The sequence below is a fragment of the Fulmarus glacialis genome, unplaced genomic scaffold (assembly GCF_000690835.1).
Source record: "Fulmarus glacialis isolate BGI_N327 unplaced genomic scaffold, ASM69083v1 scaffold37604, whole genome shotgun sequence".
Lineage (NCBI taxonomy): Eukaryota > Metazoa > Chordata > Aves > Procellariiformes > Procellariidae > Fulmarus > Fulmarus glacialis.
This window is the reverse complement of record NW_009208043.1, coordinates 1-14607: the sequence shown is the minus strand read 5'-3', so window position 1 is coordinate 14607 and position 14607 is coordinate 1. Positions and strand designations below refer to the sequence as shown.

Genomic DNA, 14607 nt, shown 5'->3' with positions numbered 1-14607 from the left:
GAATGCATCCCCAGCACGTGACTCCAAAATGCCTGAATATTTTTAGCACGCGATGGAAGAAGGCTTGTCCCCACTGCTCCAGGGTCTTGCTGCTGCTCACTTAACTTAAAATGCAGGCTGCACCACCAACAAATAAATGCAGTTTAAAGGGAGAGGCACTAGAGCCCTAGTTGCAGAAAAAAGCCCAGAAGAGAAGAGGAAGATGTGCCTCAGAGGGGCCACAGGGACAAAAAAACCATGCTGGACATTTCTCACTGTGAACCCTGATCCTCTCTGTCCCTCTTAAACAATACAAAACCAGGACAATCTAGTTGCACGGAATAATTAACTCTTACCAAAAAAGGCATTCAGCAACTTCTGCACCTGAATATTGCTGCCAACAGTCCGGTAGACGCCCTCCGTAGTAATCCCTAAGCAGGAGAAAGCCGAAGAGCGTTAGCCAAGAGTCTTCCCCAGCTGGTGGGAAGTCCAAAAGCCCCATCTAGTGGAACTCCTCTCCCAGCTGTCGGGGTGCTGGCTCCGCAGAAATGCTTCTGCCCCGGGAACCACCCAGGCTCTGTCCCCTGCACCCCAGGCTGCCCCGCAGCAAGGGGCTGCTGCTGCCAGCACCCAGCTCTGCTGGCAGAGGTCAGGGGGCTGCGGGCAGGAGCTCCGCTCGCCCACGGTGGGCATGGCCACCAGCACAGCCGGGATGTGTACCTTCTGCCGGGATCGTGTCATGGTCAGGCAAGCACAGCCGACACGTGGAATACACGCTTGAGCTGGCAAGCCCTACCTGCCTAAATATGCCATTTCTGGAGAGTGCTGCTTTAACACGAATTTGTTCAAATTGTCACAGAAGGCAAACACACTTAAGCAGATTCTTTGAAAACATTATCTGATGTCAGGAAAGACAGAACCCATGTATTTGCCCAGCTCTGCGAGGAGGGTCTCCTTACCCTGCTCCTCCCCACTTCAGCGGGGCTTGGCTGGCCACACCCTGCAAAGGTCCTGGAAATGAAACCACTGCCACCTTTCCCTGCGGCAGCCTGGGGATCCAGCTGTTCTGGAGTGATTTACCTTCATCCTACAGCCCGTGCTGGCGATGTACACTGGTACAGGCTGGGCGTTTCATGAAAGACCAGAGGGTGAGCTAACATCCACCAGCCTGCTTCTGTCCTGCTGCTTCTAACAAAATGGGTCTGAATAACCCAGTACCCCAGTTAACCCCTGCCTGTACCCCCAGTACGGAGAGACTTCCAGAGCTGTTCTCCTTCTGCCTAAGAATGAGTTTTCTCAGAGCCAAAGTTGAGAAACCGATGAATGAAAACAGCATAAAAGTGGAAATTCATTCCTAACCGGAATTTGGTGTAACAACATTCCAGACCGCGCAGGCTTTCTGCTCCTCTGACGTGTTCTTCAGTCAACGACATGAGACTTTGACTTCTAACTAACAGCTCTACGCCGCAGAAAATGCAATACGGTTCCAGGCCGCCGGGAGCAATGCATGCCAGGACGGCGGCACCTCCTGGTGCCATGGCGGGCACCTTACCTTTCGTTTCCACTGCGTTGATGCACTTCCGTACAAACTTGAAGCCGACCTCGTTCAACTCCACTGTTTCAAACAAGGGAAGCAGTGTTAGCTGCCTGAGCACCAGCACGCGGCTCCCTGTGGGAAACTACTGGGAAGGCCCCATACCCAGACCCTGCTCGGCACACAAAGCTGCAGTGCCCCAGCACGCAGCTGGGTTCACATGTGCGTGCATCGTGTACATCCCCCCATGAAAACACAGGCATTCTTTAAATCCTGACAAGGAGCTATTAGTTCCACATGTTCTCCATTTTTCTTTGAGTCTATTTTGAGTTACAGCATTGCTCCCTACCCTCTTTCTGTCTTTAATAATAAAAGTGTAAATCAGAGTCCCGCCACATGTGAATTTGTGTCTGATAAGGAGTTGATTAATCATTTCCAGAGCACTGCAAAATCTGCAGTTAAAGCTCTTCCACATCATGGGATCATGTAATTTCTGCTTATCCACTTGACTAGATTAAAAAGCAAAAACAATACAGCTTGATATGCTGAGTAAAGCAGAACACAAGTTTTTGTTCCAGCCAATTAACCACAGACTATCTCTGTGCCTGTTTTGAAAGCAGGTAGAAAGTCAGGATTTTTTTCTATACACATATTTCAACTTCTGTAATCACACTACTACTTCTGCTAATTTTTCCAAGATATATGGAAGGATTGTCCGAGTTATAATGTAAAATATCTCTCTGTTCGGTGCAAATGACCATGCTGTTGTAGGTTTGCGTTTGTTGGTGGGTTTTTTTTTGGGGGGGGAGGGGGTTGTGTGAGTTGTAGCGTTTTTCTGGGGGTGGTTGTTTTTTTTTTTTAACGTATAACAACATTCTACTTGAAAAAACAGCCATAGGACACATCTGGACCAACTTCAATCACAGCACAGGCAAATCCTATGAAATCACTGTATTTTCAGCAAGTTGTTTGTAATGATTCTCTCTTCTCTGAGCAACAGCAGGGAAAAGCTCAGACATATCTCAGCTCTAACACAGGAATGAGTAAAGACACTGTTAAGCTCAGATCCATTCGGTACTTGGTACTCAGTGGTGTAATACGACTTGAAGTCTTTCTAGCTCTAATCTATTAAAAATAGAGTGTATTTACTTTTATGAAACACTGAGTCGCATTCTTTTCAGGCGTGTAATGCAAACACAGTCAAACAACAGGTTTGCTGATAATGCTACCTCTGCGCTTATTAAAGTCAGCTAATTAAAGTGCTGACAAAAGTAAGCTCTAAGATACAGAATGCAAGTTTTCACCCAGCTAATGAAGGCCCAGAGTTTTCCAGGGCAGCATGCTCAGCCACTGCAGCGATGGGCTGTGAACAGGGAAAGGCAAGGGGGGCGGCAGCCTGCCCCGGGGGCTGCAGGGGTGGCGGGTAGGGGACACCCCGTCTGTGAAAGCGGAGACACGGGACAAGGTGGTGGGATGGGAGCTCCAGGGAACTAAATGCCACCTCTATTTTCCTATTATAATCTTTGCTAAGGGAAATGTCCTCAAAATCTCTTTTTTCCCCCCTGTTATCTTGGGGTTTAGAGGTGCAAATTGAACTCTGTATCCTGCTATTATTTATTCTTGCTAAATAAAAACTGCACATTGCAATTGATAACTTTTACCGTTTGCAACTCATTCTTATCTGGCCTCAGTATCAGACCCTGTGATGAAAAGGAAAGAAGTTACACTGCTGTCACGGAGGGAATACACAGCCTATTCAGCAGAAATCGAGGACGAGTGTATCTGCAAGGAAATAGACTGCCTGACCTCCGGACAGCTTCGACAGCTCAGAGGAACAGCAACAGAAATGACTCACTTTCTTCCTGTTTCGTGATGGGACTGTGGTAGATCTGAAAAAGGGGAGGGAATGGAGGAGGAAGAAACAAAACCAAAATGCGATGTGATTTGATATTTATTTTCAAAAGAAAATGCAGCACCCCACAAATCACCCAAAGCCAGTCACAAACAGTAAGACAATGTCCCAAAGAAATGTCATTTTATAATTAAGCAAGATACCATTATCTACACAACAAATGAGTTTTTGCTGACTTCCTACATTTCACTGGAGCACCTATTTCTAGGAAAGAGGTCTCCCAAAACCAGGAAAATTTGTTTGTCCTTTAGGTGCCCTGTAAAAACAGCAGCTGGACAATCTGGCACACAAGGGTTGTGGGTTTTTTGTTTGTTTGCTTGTTTTTAAAAATTCAAGCATCAAGACATTCCTTCATCCCATACAAAAATAAATTTTGTATTTTTTTATTAATAATAAACAGCAGATGCCATTCTTGATAGAAAATCAAAAATCCTTTATACATAAAAACACGTCATGCAAACCAAGTGAACTCCAGACATCCCCTAAGTGACTGGCTGCCCAGCACGAGCATGCTGACCCTCTCCACACTATCCCATGTCCTTTCCTCTTCAAATGAGTAGAAGAAAAGTGCTGCGGAGGGTGCCCATGTCCCATCTCCCCGCTCCCACATCCCACCTCCGCGTGAGCAGCCACACAGCCCTGAACAGGTCAGCAAGCGCACTCATGCCAACCCTCTTCACCGAGCCCACCGAGGGAAAGGCAGCTCTCCAAAGGCAAGGGGAGCTGTCAGGAACGAGTTTTCCCGCACTGCGCATCACACTGTCCATTTAGAGGAAATGTGGTAAAACGCAGGAGTCTGTGCTTTGTTCAGACTGAAGGAAGGAAACACCAGCAGGCACAGAAAGGTGGGCGAACATTGGAACATTGCTCCCATGGGCCAGACTTTCCAAACGCTGCTCAGAGCAGGGACAGACAAAAAAATCACCTCCCGCAGGCTGGAGAGCGAGTTGTGAGCAAAAGAAATATCACGCCTTCAGACCCAGTAAGGCCAGTCCTTAGGCAGTCTGGCACAACTAGGGAATGAACCAGAGCTTTAAAGGGGGAAGAATAAAATCCCCGTTGCAAGCTGTGCCGCGAGCAGAACAGCACAAAACCCCATTTCGGCTGTGCAGTGGCTGAACTGATGCCTGAATTACAGGTAAGCAACAGCAGTGAAGTGACAGCTGTAAAAAGGAGCCTGCCAGTGGCTGTGTCACTGCTCTTCCCCAGGACCCGCCGGCAGAGGACACTGCTGGGCAGCACATTCACAGCTTCTTGAACACTTACCGGCTCCTTCCCGTCCATGGCTTCCATCCACAGCCTTCGATTGGCTTCTGAGAGTGCTTGCAGCGTGATGGTCCCAGACCTGCGCAGAGTTCATCCAGGGACAGGAGGGAAAATGAAGCAAAAGTTGTTTTTATAAACAGCAGAATGTGATTTCATCCAGGTTTACAGGGTTTATCTGTTTGGAGGACATTTGAATACTAAAGCATCTCACCTTTCATTAGTTTCAATGTCAAAACAAAACCTTTTGTCTATAGAGTCAGTCTTTCTCCTTACGCAGGATTTCAGCGTCAGGTCTAAGGTGCCCTGGGAGAGAAAGTTAAAGCCAAGATTAGAGGAAAGAAATATGGGAGAAGATTTCAGGTTCCTCAGCACCCTTAGGCTGCAGCCCAGCACAGCATTGCCTGTAGAGAACCAGGCTCCCAGCGGGTGCCCTGCCAATCCGATGGCATTGGTACCAGGAGCACAGACAGTCCTTCCACCATCAACAAAGACAGAGATCAAAGGCTTTGTGAGCCAGGCTTCCTCTCCTCAGCCACAAAATGTTCTAGACTTCATGGCACTACCCCGCAAACAAATGCTAAATATCTCAGCAACAAGCAACATGCCTCCACAGAGCAAGAACACTGCTATAAACAAACCTCATGAGGCAGTCGCTTGGTCTTTGAGGCCAGGACCATGCTTGTCTGTTAAGTCCTAATTTTTATCAGGGATGATCAGCACTACCAATTATCCATACTATTCATGGTCCAAACAGCTTTACACAAAATACCTTGTAGAAAAAGAATGTTAACTGACCAAATCTGGAGTAGATGCACTCTGATGAAAGGCAGGCACTGTGGGGCTGAGCTCTGGCCCTTTGCGTTCGTGCCCCTTAATAAAGGGACATTAACCGACTCTATAGCAGAGTCAATTTGTAACGTGACTGTGAGATCTCTGCGACTTTGCAGGAACTCTGAAGAGACACTCAGGAGACCTTACAACCAACCAGACCCTAGGGCTGAGTCTGCAAACCTGGAACGTGTTCATCACCCCGACTGTCACCGCTGCTGTGTCTGCAAGACCTCTGGCAGAAGCGGATCAAGCAGATCTAGGACAGCCTGGCAGCAAGGATAGCCTCCTCCAAGATTATGTCTGACTTACGCACCATGATGATAATCTCCTGGCTGTGTTTTGTGCGTGTGCTGGTCGTTTGGGGCTTTTAAGAGTGCTCCTTCTAATGGTGGCATTTGAAGCTGTGTGGCCAGCTGTGACCCGAAGGTGCAGATTACCAGACTGCAAGAGTTTGGGAAGGGGACTAATCTACATTTTTACAAGCCCCTACATACATTAATTGGCCTTACTAGACAAGTTTACGGCAGAGATGACAATCGATCTCTCCAGTCAATGTTTTGGACATTTCTTTGCCAAGGTCTCTGCCCAGGGCTTCCAAAAAATACATTTTATTTTATTGCTGCAGCATGCAGAGGGCTGCCAAAGAACAGAGCATGAGATCACGAACTGGAGAACAGCACGCCTGACTGGGAAGTCCCCAGGGGATGTCGCTCCGTGGCAGAGGAGGGTGGGAGGACTCAGTTGGACGCACTTGCTGTACTCTGAGCCACCATCCGTCATCCATGCCTGCATCCTACCCCTCTTCTGTCACACCGAGGAACTGCAGGGAACTCCCAGACACATCACTCACTGGTAAAAACCAAAGCATTTTGTGAAAGAAGCAGTTCCCCAAATCGTTGCCTTATTGCACAGTTTAGAGCTGCAACTGCTGCCCTCTCCTCCTCTCCTAACACCAGTCCCACTCACATGTAACCAGTTCTGAGAACAGAAATCAAAATCAAAGACCAGTGACTGTGCAAACATGCAAAGGCAGAGAAATACTGCTTTTGGAAGCACTCACCTAATAACTTGAGTAATTCAAGTACTTGCAATCACTGCCAGAGGCCTAAAAACCAGGCTACAGGTTCACCGCCCATTTGCATGGATAAATATAAAAATTAGCTTGTCTACAAAGGCAGAAATTTCACACTAGACCAAACTTGCAAGTCACCACTGCCCGAACAACGCTCATGTTACACGAACCCGTGTCTCCACTGCCAAACCCTGCAGGACTTTGGGTCATTTGGGAGAGAGGGAGGTGAAACTTTTCTTCACAGAGTACTTCCTTCAGGTCACACCAAACCACCCACCTGTGTGGCCAGGCAGGTGGGGGACACGAAGCCCACCCCTCTGCTCTGTGGCCAGGAATCCTTCCACAGCTGCAGCCGCGGTGTCGGGACCAGCCCACTGTCAGCACATCTTGAGGAGTGGCGCTGCCAGACGACTGCTCCCAACAGCGGGGCTGGCCTCTACTGCCCTGGACGTGGCATTTGTATGTCTATTTGCTTACAGAAAGAGGTTACGTGGGTGGATTGAAGGTGAGACCTGATGGCTGGGTCAATGTTCGCAGACATCGCTCCAAGAAACCAACTCACTTGCTTAGCTCCAGGCTTCTGGTCCATGGGCGTCATCCGTAAGATTTTTGCCTCTTTTTCATACTGGCAGTAATATTTCACCCAGGAGATGCCCAGTGCCCCTGCAGAAACACACGGCAAGCTGCAGTCAGAGACAGTGCCTTAGCTGGATGCAGCCGGCAAGGCATGTCCGCGCTTCTCTGGGGACAGACACCGCCAGCCCTGCGGGGACACCTCCCTCGCCAGCGTCTCCACTGGCAAAAGCCAGGAAGAGCAGGAGGAGAGGAGCGCAATGCGGCAGCCGCCTCCAGCGCCCTCCCAAAACGCTGCTGGTGAAAGGGCGTTTGTGGGACTCTGGTTGCAAGCCAAGCTGGTTTGGCCAAGTCCAGCCAAGACCTACGCTGGCAGGATCCTACGTGTCTTGAATGCTTGTTTCACACAGACACCACTATTTTTTCCTGTTGATGAAAACTTGGCAGTAAAGACAACAGCATCTTTAAAACACTCTAAAGATCCTATTTATATCACATTAAATTTATTGTCACTTTTCTTTGTTGTCTTATTCCTTTATGTGAAATAATTCAACTGATATTTTTTCTGTAATTTTTTTTTAAGTTGCTGTGTCAGGAGAAACAACTTTCTTCATACTCGATTTATGGGGGAAACATAAATAGAGGCAGCAAACAGTCATTGGCATGCAGGAGCATGCAACATTTGTTTGTGGTCTAAAATTACTGTCTATGTGTTTTCTTTTAAAAGCAGGATAAATATACATACAAATATATGTATAAATACATTTGTATATATAATCCAAAAATTAACTGCTCACAGAGTAAGTTGTCTGTAGACTCAGAGGCCACAGCTCTGCATACAGGCTTTTGTCCCAAGTGTTTGTGCTTGCATGGCCATGTAAAGCTACAGTGAGTATTTGTAAAAGACTGAATTTGGTTTGATTTGATTCTGCACAAAATCACAACAAGTTTTGCTCTCGGCAGCTTAACACTCATTGCTGGTTAACACTTCAGCTGTGCTCGATGCCCTCAGACACGCTGCAAGAGCTGGGCAGGACACCAGATTTGTTCTGATAAAACGCAGCCAAGGTGCAATCTGCCAGAGCTCTGGTCTCTCCAGCGCTACAACAGAGTAATAAATCTCATCTAATTTGAGTGCAGGGCAATTAGCTCCTTGCTTACATGGTTCATGTAACCCGCAGAAAGCTCTGTGCCACCAGTGAGAAAGCTGGCAGCTAAAGTGCACCCTGTGCACTAGCAGGCAGTGACACCCTGTGCAGCACCGCCCACAGTGACGCCGCGGCTAAAGCTGGCCTGGGCACGGGAGCTGAGCGCAGCCCACGCAGCAGGGCTATGAGCAGGACAGCCCAGGCTTACACATTCTTTAACGCATTTAGGTGCACATAAAAGCCATTACATTTCTCCTGAGTGTACAGATAGCCCTCAATGGTCGGCTGGCCAGGTAGCTTGCAGGTTAGGGGGGCTTCCTTCATCCTCTTCTTCAGGTCTTCCAGCTCCTCCCGCGTGCTGGAAAAATGATTCCTTGTCTGTTAACAAAAAACAAAAAGAAGCACATCTGAACATGAGCAAAGATCAAGCTTCAGGTATCCCTGGTCAAATTTTAGGTACTCTGGTAGAAATGAATCGGTCCCCAATGTACAAAATGCAGAAGCCTCTCCACAAATTCACATGAAAACTCCAGCTATAAGAACACTGGGCTTGTAAAAGATGATTGAAGAGACAAGGTTTAACATACCGTGCATGGAAATGGTGTTGAGGAGTCATGACTGGGAGGGCACTTGTTCTTTCAGTAAAAGAAACTTAGCACATTTTAAGGCTAGGTGGAGCAGAAGGAAGCACCCGAACTCCTCTTCACACCATTGTTTAGGTAACAAGTGTATTCTCCTACAACATGGGCGTTGATTCCTCAAAAGATCATGCTACACTGCTTGGCATTAAATAATTTTTAAAGAGTCATGTCAATACAGGGTACAAAATCAAGGCATTTTTATGGAACGCTTCTTAGACCAATTAATGAGCCAGCAGCAAACTCAGCTTTCCACAGATTTACTGCTGTTGTTCCACGGGAATGAGGGCCAGCCATGAAAGACTGAGGATAAAAGAAAAAGGACACAGATATTCTACCCCCTAAGTATACTTAGCCAGCGGAGGAGCTTACCAAAGCATGTAGTAAGCCAATACCATTAAGATCAAGATTGGAGGCCTTTTTAGAAGACGTGTACAATTTCGATCTCATGAAATTGGAAGAAATTTCAGGCTTGTTTATGCACAAGGTTAAATGATACAATTGCAATGGCCCCTTATAGACAGAGAAAAACACTATAATAGCACCTGCAGACTCTCTTGTGCAGGAGAGGAGAAAACACATGTGAACTGAGAAGGAAATAACTTTATCTGCACCTCCCACAATGCAAACATGGACAGCCTGTTTTGTATGGAAAAGCCTTGCCACCAGAGGCGTTTAAATACAAATGAGAATAGAAGTCACATGCGAAAAATACTTCTGCTGGGCAGGAACTCACATTCTGCAGGCTGAGTTGAAGCTGCTGTTTATAAGGGAGGAAATCCTGCGTGAGCTCAACTGTCAGGTTGTTGTAAGTAAAGAGGCTGTGGAGAAAAGCCAGCACCTGCAAAGGAGGGAAAGGACACAGATTAAACTTCTCTTCTATATTTCTAATCAGAGGAAAGATAGACAGGAAACAGAGTTTCAGAAATTACATATACAAATATATTTCTTACAATTTTGGAGTGATGCAAGTTTTAGTATGACTTATCCACCACAATGTCCCTAAAGCCCAGGTCTACCACCCACACATCTGTCTTAATAAAACACACCCAAAATGAAAGACCCTGCTGGGAGAACAAGAGCAGATCTGCAGATTGCTTGTCCACGAGACCTAAACGATCCCACGTTCAACCACGTCTGGTGCCAGGGCAGAGCCACCCATCGAGGGCAGGGTCTTTGTACACAGCCACGAGCTGGTACCACTGCAGCCCATGCCGTGACAGGTAAGTGGACCAGATAACAACTCTCTCCCTTTGAAGACAGCTAATGCTTACCAAACACAAGGTGTCCAAGATAATTCATAACAAGACCTCTAGCTACCTACAGCATCCAGCCTGTTCCTCAGGATCGACTTACAGACATGAGAAACAAGTCTGTGGCTTCACACTGCTCCAGCAAACACCACTAAGGCTGTTAAGCTGCAGCAATCCAAGTGGGCAAGGTTAACTCCTGCTCCATCACAAGACTCCCCAGGACTGAATCCAACCTGGTAACTCATCCCTTCCTGCGACTGTGAGCAAGTCAGCATATCTGAGCATGAAACAACACGGCCTGAAAGGAAAGGAAGCTCCTACCGGTTCAACAATACTGAATTTCTTGCTTTCTTGTACTTCCTGGATCTGGTACACATACTCAAGGGAGGACTCAAAGAAATTGTGTCTCTCTTTGTCAACCTGAAGGTCAGCCTAGAAGAAAGAGGGAGAGGTGAAAAAAGAAAATACATCACATCTAGCTTGACAATATTTGACTAGCATTTGCCTGTCAGCCCACAAATAGTTCTGTCCTCACTTAAGAAAAAGCCTGCCAAAGGTGTCCGGCCCAGGTTTTGAACACTTTGCACAGAACCGGAAGACTGGAGCATTGGCCATTCTTCTCAGGACTGCCCTTTTTTGTCTCCCTTTCATTTATGGATCCAGAACCTCACCTCAGTCTGCAAGGACAAGACTTTCCCAAAGCATATTGTTATTTTAGCATTAGCTCCTTTTCCACCCGCAGCCCGGCACCGGTGAGGACAAGGCCACTGTCATGATCCTCTTGCCTGACTCCTGCTGCGACCCAAACCCAGCAATTCCAGAGCTGCAGCACCACGTAGGACAACGTGGCATGCCGTGTTACCACAGCTCACACAAATTTTGCCTTGCAAAGATGCTTGTAGGTTTGACAACTGGTTTCACAGATTTGATTTGATGTGGGCTGGAACAGCTGGGGCTTTCCTTTTTGGCATGAACATCAGCTGGAAGGAGCACCCCCGCTCCTCTGCCTGCTGCTCACTGCCACCATGGGCCTGCTGCCACAACTACCCCACGAGCTAGGCAGGAAACTAGGCTGGCAAAAATAATAATAACCAGTTACTTTTCAGTCAGATCAGTTCCCCAAGCCAGGTGAAAGGCTGGCCAATCCCTAGCTCTGCCAGTATAATTGGTCACTGCCCTACACTATAAGGATGAGAACAAGCAAGGACAATGCACAAAGCCACTACTACCGTTCAACACACTAAGGAGAACTACAATCTTGATTTCCCTGGTCTCATCCAGAGAATCTAGGCTTTAGGTAGATTTAATTGCTTATCAATTTCAACTGGCTACTGAAAGGGATGATTTTCCCCCATTTTTAAGATCTAGAGCAGCTGGTGGTGTTGCTTCTGGACCCAACTCTGAAGAAAACTCCATACACACCTCCTGTAACTGGGATTCCTTCTTTTTGGAAGACAAATGCAAATGGCGGTCCAGCATAGAATAAAACTTCTCACCATCCTTCTCAAACTTTTTCTTTCTTTCCTGTAGATGTAAGAGTTGAAGCAGAACCAGTTATTGGCATTTTCCAGATAAGAACATGCAACAACACCAAGATCTTTTGTGCAATTTAGTATCCCCATGGAAAAGCTCTGGTTGACCCAACCAGAACAGGAGGCGACTTTCCATTTGCTCTGCTTTCACAGTCCGTTGCCTACACTGGATTTAGTTACGCCTCAAGACCTAGCTCTGGCAATACTCTGTGGCACAGGCACTTGAAGGTATTTTGTCATGTTAGCATTGGCAAAAGCCCCACTGACAAAGTATTGTCCCCCTCTCAATCTCTCCAATGTCAAGTAAACTTGAGACATACTAATACATCAAAAACCTATTCACCATTTGCTAATGTGCTGTTCACATAGTTCAGAAACAACTGGCCAAATACTTTAATGTCAAAGACATGTCCAGGATAAGAAAAGATTTGTTAGGAGTTTGGCAATTTTCTGTTCTCAAGCTTTTATCATGTGTTTCTGAAAAGTATCAGAACGAAAGCAGAAGACAAGGGTGATACGTGGGAGGGGAGTCATCGTCTCTTTATTAGCAGTGGTAGAAAGACAGATCACAAACCTTGCAGTCAAAGCTTACACAAGTTTTACTGGTAGCGTCCACCCTGAATACAGCCCAGGGGAATGCTGCCTCAAACATAGCTGTTTTACAGCACACAATGTGAAGACTTCACCTCGTGGAGCTCCCCTGCAGATGGTCTGGTTCTTACTGACCTATTATACATCTCAAACATGCCTACCACAGGCATGCAAACACGAAGTGTGGACTGATTTGTTAAGAAAGACTTTATGAAGGAGTCACTATAACAAAAAAGAGTTGTTTGCACTGGCAAACCTGAAAGGGTAAATGTCTAGAATGAGAGCAAAAAGAGACATTTGAGAATGAAACCCAGAGAGAAGTTGACCTGAGGACCTGGCTGTTTGTTTATGCCTTACAACGACTGTGAAACCACAGAGGACTGTGGCAACCATGAGTAAAAGCCAGGTTGACAAATACCCACATCAGATGGTAACTGAGCCATAAGTGATTGCTGAGAGGCAGTTAAATTGCTAAAACAAGGAAATTCCAGCCAGGCAACAGCCTCAATGCCAGGTCCAAGTAGCTGAGGACTAGTGTATACTACAGGGTATGTATAGGATGCCCAAATCCTCTGTCTAGCTTTTGAAAGCTCAAGAAAGGGGAAAGCAGGGTTAGGGAATCCCACCTCCTGTGGAATTACTGGTATCTTTCAACAGTTATCTCCTAAAAGCTCTGAAATGCTGTTCTCTTGCCCCCATTCAGAAATTCATGAATAAGCAAACACACACCAATGCCACCATGAAACAAAGCAGACGGACTCTGCCAGACTGATATTAATTACTTTCCTCATGAATTCAGCAGTGACTGCAAAGTTCGAAGCTGCATTTCCTAAATAAAGTCCTTTCTCTTTCTTCAGTCGGTTCTCCTGCCATGAAGTTTTGCTTCCCCATTCCACTTGCATGGACTGTTCAGTCTGTCTAACGGGATGTCCTACGCAGCGGGACGCCTGGGGGCTCCCAAGACTGGTACTTTCGTTCAGCACAGTTAGCCCCCACCTAACTGCTTTCTTCTTAGTCCCTTGCTCATAGCGGCTACTGCTGTATTGCCTCTGGAAGAAGAAAGGTTATTTTCTGGTGGGCACACACAGGGAGACACTCGTAAGTTGTTTACTGGAGCACATGAAGCTTGCACAGCTCCCCACGTTACCCACTGTGGGTAGCATCTGTCAGAGAAGGGCAAAGGCACTCACATTCAGCAGCTAGGTCAGATCTCCCGGCAATAGCCATCTTAGCCTTTGCTGGAGGAGCAGCTGCCATCAGCACCCAGGCTTGTGTCGGTGGACACCAGTTCCTTAGAGGCACCTCAGACAAAGGGCGGACAAGCGTTACTGCCTTCCTACGAAAAGGATTTCTCACCCCACAAGAGAGTCCTGTTTCTCTAATCCTTGCACATTGCTATTGTGAAAGCACAATTACTATGGAAAAATGCAGAGGCACCAACTCAAATATCCCTGCTTATATTTAACTGTCTGGAATAGGGCAGGCTTAGACCAGCAAACCTTTTTAGCCCAGTAATTATACCTATTGCCTTACAGAGACCTTGTAATTACAAGACCCCTGAAGGGAAGTATATCTTCTGGTATCATCCTGTGCAGTATCAGGGATACTGTAACTCTGCGTTAGCAAATTCATGCCTCAGAATAAAAAGAGATCCACATCAAATCCAGAGGAGCAGAGAGTCCTCCGAGGGTGAAACCTAATTTAAGCAGCACTGCAGCTGCAGAGCCGATGCCAGGAAGGACTGTCAAAACAAAACAGCACCCTCGTGACTAACAGCCCTGATAAGTAAACCCAAACCCAGAGAAGCAAATGTGTTTGTGAAGCAGCAATTACCATGTCTATAAGGTCACACTTCTGGATTGTCTGTCTGTGCTATTAGATGCCATGTCTAACGCAGCCAGGTACCTGGGCTTGTTTTCATTTCTGTGACAAGAAGTCACCAAACCCCAAGGCCACAGAAGTGCAGCAAAACACAGCTGCAGTGAGAGCACCAGGGTCTGCAGCTCACACCTCTCCTGCTGCCAGCTTCTTGCATCGCAGAGACGATGGCTACGCTGGCAGCCGGTCCTGAAATCTCCCAGTTATGGAAAACTAGCTCTGAACCCAACCAGCTAGAGCCCACTATCCCCACGGAGGTGGCTCGCAGAGGCGGTCTCTCAACACAGCAAGGGACGGCGCCAGCCCCGCTCCTTAGAGGACCCGCAGGCGAGCAGCTGAAGGCGCAGCAGGAGAGGGGCTGAAGCACGCTCCCACGCTCGAGGCGCTGCTCCAGGCATCT

The 14607-nt window shown here is 47.1% G+C and overlaps 1 protein-coding gene across 1 annotated transcript in view; it reads right to left on the bottom strand.

Annotated features, from left to right (window-relative positions):
• OPHN1 (oligophrenin 1) overlaps positions 1-11730 on the bottom strand; it is a gene marked incomplete at its 5' end in the record, with an annotated part of 17969 nt that extends 6239 nt beyond the window's left edge. Inside the window, 10 exons of the mRNA XM_009576353.1 lie at positions 336-410; positions 1532-1594; positions 3369-3402; positions 4692-4770; positions 4903-4994; positions 7157-7257; positions 8564-8693; positions 9690-9794; positions 10528-10638; positions 11629-11730. Of these exons, the coding sequence (XP_009574648.1) occupies positions 336-410; positions 1532-1594; positions 3369-3402; positions 4692-4770; positions 4903-4994; positions 7157-7257; positions 8564-8693; positions 9690-9794; positions 10528-10638; positions 11629-11730 (892 nt within the window). The remainder of the gene's footprint in view (positions 1-335; positions 411-1531; positions 1595-3368; positions 3403-4691; positions 4771-4902; positions 4995-7156; positions 7258-8563; positions 8694-9689; positions 9795-10527; positions 10639-11628) is intronic.
• Between the last annotated feature and the right edge of the window lie 2877 nt (positions 11731-14607).